Raw genomic sequence first — 4,831 nt, 5'->3', positions numbered from 1 at the left:
CCCCCCCATCACTTCCTGTCCGGGAGATTCCCCCCCCCCATCACTTCCTGTCCGGGAGATTTCCCCCCCATCACTTCCTGTCCTGAAGACACAACAGGAAGTGAAAGGAAATATTTACAAAATAATACACCCGAGTACTCTCAGGAGCCCCTCAGCCCCGATTGCAAGCAGTGGGCCGGCTCGTGGGAGGAGTTATGCAAATAGCAAAATATCTTGCTGTGTGGGTGTCAGTCTGGAGGAGTGGGAATCGGAGATCTTGCTGCACTCCTTACCGGAACATCTGGGGACCCGTGAAGACGGGTGGGTGTTTGTAGTCACCACCAACGGCACCGTGAGAAACTCAAATGAAGAAATAAGGTCCAAATGGTAATTTTAGTCCCTTCAAGGCAATGAATGCCAATGTGTCAATAATGGACTATTGCTAAAATTACCATTTGGAGTGCTGGCGACTTTATTTCTTCAGTCTGGAGGAGTGGGCGGTCCCAGGCAGGGTGTATTTGCATGCAGACCACCCTTAGGTAACGCCCACATGTGATGCGGGGCCTCCGTGATTGAAGGAACTGAAATCCAATGAATGAAAGGGGCGGGGCCAGGAACAGTCAGGCTGGGGAGGATGGGCTAGATGATGCTGGACCCGACTTGCTGCAGCTTCTAATGCACATTGTGAGGAGCTCCCGGCGTGCAGTGACATCAGAGGAAGAGCCGGTACAACTGGGCAAGGGAAGGGCGGAACTCAGCTTAACATGTCCTGATATAATATCTGTGAGGTAAACCGTACACGTCCGGCACACCAATTATTACCACCGGAACGCCGAACAAAAAAAACAAAAAACATACTTCAGGGGAAGGTGTACGCTGATTGGCTGGTATTTGGGCCCTCCCCCCCGTGTTTATCAGACATAAAGGTATCCAATGCAGGCGTCTGCCGGAAATGGGCCACATCTCAGATTGCTATATAATGACGCTCACCTGAGTGGGCGGAGTCTGGCGTGGTGCGGTAGCTCTGGGTGGGGGAACGCGGGGACAGAACGTGAGTGGGAGATCCGGGAACACTCTCCCCCGAGGACAGCGAGCGGTTCAGAGAGGACAGGCTGCGGCTGGTGTGCAGAAGTGACGCTTGCTTTGTGATCTTCCGAAACAGAGAACTTTTCTTCTTACTGCGGAGAGGACGGAAAATCATCAAAAGTCCAAAAAAAACGAAAATAACATTCCCCAGAAATGTGATTCGGGTCTCTTAATCTCCAATCCTGACAGCCAGAAGCCCCACCCCCCACTTGTCTATTACCCTCCCTATTTTGGTGTCATCCGCAAACACGGAAATATCGCTCTTAACACCCTCCCCGATGTCATTAATAAATAAGTTGAACAATATGGGACCCAGCACAGAACCCTGAGGCACACCGCTCATTACACTAGCCCAGTCTGAAAAGGTGCCATTTACAGATACCCTCTGGACACGTTCCCGTAGCCAGTTCTCTATCCACGTACACACCACCTCATCTATGCCCATAGCCCTCAGCTTGTGTAGCAAGCGTTTGTGTGGTACCGTATCAAAAGCCTTTGAGAAATCCAGATATACCACATCCACCGGCTTACCTCCGTCCATATCTCTACTTACCCCCTCATAAAAAGTTAGCAAGTTAGTTAGGCAGGAACGGTCTTTCCTGAACCCGTGCTGATTGTCATTAACTATCCCGTTTTCCTGAACAAATTCTACCAGATAATCCTTTATTATGCCCTCTAGCATTTTACAAACTACCGATGTTAGACTGACCGGCCTATAGTACCGGCCGGTACCAGTGACGGCAAGGACATGGCGCTCTCATACCGGTACCAGTGACGGTAAGGACATGGCGCTCTCATACCGGTACCAGTGATGGTAAGGACAGGGCACTCTCATACCGGTACCAGTGACGGTAAGGACAGGGCACTCTCATACCGGTACCAGTGACGGTAAGGACAGGGAAGCGCTCTCATACCGGTACCAGTGACGGCAAGGACAGGGCGCTCTCATACCGGTACCAGTGACGGCAAGGACAGGGCGCTCTCATACCGGTACCAGTGACGGCAAGGACATGGCGCTCTCATACCGGTACCAGAACACGTCTTTACCTCTCTTGCCCGTCCTTGCTTTTACTCTTCTTTATGCGGCGAGCCATTTTAGACTTGTGAGCGGCCTTCCTCGCCGGCCCGACTTTTATCGACGTGTTCTCAAAGGGAGTCGTGGATATGGAGACTTTATTCCCACTCTGAAATATGAAATCAGATCAATACAAGGATCAATACTACGATCAATACTACAATCAATACATGATAGAAGACAATTCTCACATTGCCAGACACTGGAGACAGCAGGGGGAGGGGCACCGTATACCGGGGCGGAGCTCTACAACAGTAAGCATTATTTTACATCCATATCTGGACATTTGGGGAGTTTCTGTCCAATGAGAAGCCGCCGCAGGTTCGGTCAGCAGGATAAGAACACTTTTACCTTTCATGTTGCCATGACACTGGAAACATATTAAAGACCGCTGACGGTGCAAACTCTCATGCATGGACCAGTAATGAGAAATTACCGTCAGCAGCACTTCGAGTGGCACTTCGGGTTTCCTGTTCATCTCCGCAGTCTGGCGAGGACTAAGGCAAAGCGTTCACAGATTTACTGTATAATATATCTCGGAGTTTATATATATATATATAATGACGGACAGGATCCTCACAGCATTGTGCCCAGCGGTCCATAATCCACCATGCAGAAGGCTGCCGGTATATGGAGAGCCGTCCCCCAATTCCCTCCACCTTCCTACCTTCAGAACCAGCTCCACAACCTCCGTATGGACCAATCCATGAACCGCTTCCCCATTCACATGAGTGATGAGATCGCCTTCTCGCAGTCCAGCCTCGTGCGCCGGACCGTCATCTTCCACGTGCTGAAATTGAAGATGGAATATAATAAGGGGGGGGAGGGGATGTCCTATGGAGGTGCTCTGATTGGTTATAACTCTTCTCTGTGTTATTTGCATCGTTTTTGCTAAATTCCCCTTGTGAAAGTCTGTGCTGTAATTGCTGTATACAGAAGAAAAGGCAATGTCCGGCCACCGGAAGGGATCAAGGAAGCGCTGACATCACTTCCTGCTAGTGTGCGCTGCTGTTTCAGACTACAATTCACATCATGCAATGCAAATTGTAGTATTCGGCGGGCGTGCATGTGGGTGTGACAGTCTCCTAGCCTATCAATCACGTTAGACCATGAGCGGACGGGTCTGAGACTCGGCTCCTCCCACTACAGCGAGTGACACTGATCATAATGCCTCACTCACTAAAATATCAAAAAAATGAGGAAAAAAACTAGAAGAAAACACTTTTTTTCACAAGTTTTGATTATTATTTTGTTTAGAATTTTTAATAATAATTATAGTATAAAAAATATATTTATAGATCATTTTTATTTTCCCCAATTTTTTTTTAACAAAGTGTAAATTTTTAATTTTTTTTTCCTGTCAGTTGATATCACGATGACGGTTTGATAAATTAACTTTTTAAATTTTTGGTTATTATTAGGCCGCTCTAAACTTAGGAACAGCCAATAATAACCTCAGAGACTGATCCTGCTCAGACCATCAGAAGAGATACATTGTAACATTGGGCCTGAAATGTATCATGAACATCGGGCTATGGAGCTGTGACAACGAATAGCAGAGAGGAGACTCACTCCGCTGCCTCTCTGCTCTCTTCAGCTGTCATATACCGGATCGCTATTTAGTGCTCCCGTATTTGTATGTAACGGCTTCATTCTCTCATTAATGACTGGTAACCGCTGAGAATCACCGGCATTGCAGAGCCGCAAATAACCCGTCACGTACAGTGTACGTCTCCCGTCACGAAGGGGTTAAAGGAACAGACTACAGCAGTACAGATACACCTCCGACTGGAGTTCAGCTTCAACCTCCAGGGAGACTCGGCTATCTGCTCATGAAACTGATATGAGAACATAAAGAAATTCTACCCAGGAACCTGCGGCGTGATAATGGGGTGCGATGGCGGGGTGCGATATAGAAGGTAAATGTGTGTAAAGCAGAGAGACCATCGCGCTATACTCTATGATAACACTCACCCAGACCATGTGGTGCACGGTGTAGATATCGCTCTCCCCCATGTACACACGAATGGCTCGCAGGGTGAAGCCGTACTTCTTCCCCGCACGGTGAATGAGAAAAGGCGGTTTAGGGTGGGAGATGGCAGGAGAAAAGTCACGGCTTGGTGAGGAATCCCGCGATGACGGGTTGGAGGACAGAGAGCGAGGGGACTTGGGACTGGCCAGAGGAGAGCACATGTGGTGATCTGCAGAGGAAAGACTCGTTAGTACAGAACATCCATAAGCAATGTCTCTCTATAGAAATCTACACGTGTCGCAGCACACTACCAAACAATGATAACCGCATGTGTTCCTGCACTGTCCGGCATGCCAGAGGGGATCACTGGGGGCAGCACAATGGCCGACGTACCGGAGGGGATCACTGGGGGCAGCACAATGGCCGACGTACCGGAGGGGATCACTGGGGGCAGCACAATGGCAGACGTACCGGAGGGGATCACTGGGGACAGCACAATGGCCGACGTACCGGAGGGGATCACTGGGGGCAGCACAATGGCCGACGTACCGGAGGGGATCACTGGGGGCAGCACAATGGCCGACGTACCGGAGGGGATCACTGGGGGCAGCACAATGGCCGACGTACCGGAGGGGATCACTGGGGGCAGCACAATGGCCGACGTACCGGAGGGGATCACTGGGGGCAGCACAATGGCCGACGTACCGGAGGGGATCACT

General features: G+C 49.8%; 1 protein-coding gene across 1 annotated transcript in view; it reads right to left on the bottom strand.

The window, feature by feature from the left end:
- Positions 1-4,831, bottom strand: part of LOC108802334 (microtubule-associated serine/threonine-protein kinase 2-like) — an 83,331-nt gene that overhangs the window by 1,814 nt on the left and 76,686 nt on the right. The window contains 4 exon segments of the mRNA XM_018574197.1: positions 970-1,157; positions 2,113-2,249; positions 2,808-2,930; positions 4,115-4,341. Coding sequence (XP_018429699.1) covers positions 970-1,157; positions 2,113-2,249; positions 2,808-2,930; positions 4,115-4,341 — 675 coding nt within the window.

Source organism: Nanorana parkeri, unplaced genomic scaffold (genome assembly GCF_000935625.1).
Source record: "Nanorana parkeri isolate BGI_ZX_2015 unplaced genomic scaffold, ASM93562v1 scaffold2802, whole genome shotgun sequence".
NCBI classification, from domain to species: Eukaryota; Metazoa; Chordata; class Amphibia; order Anura; family Dicroglossidae; genus Nanorana; species Nanorana parkeri.
Note: the sequence above shows the minus strand (reverse complement) of the source record. Positions and strands in the feature narration are given on the sequence as shown.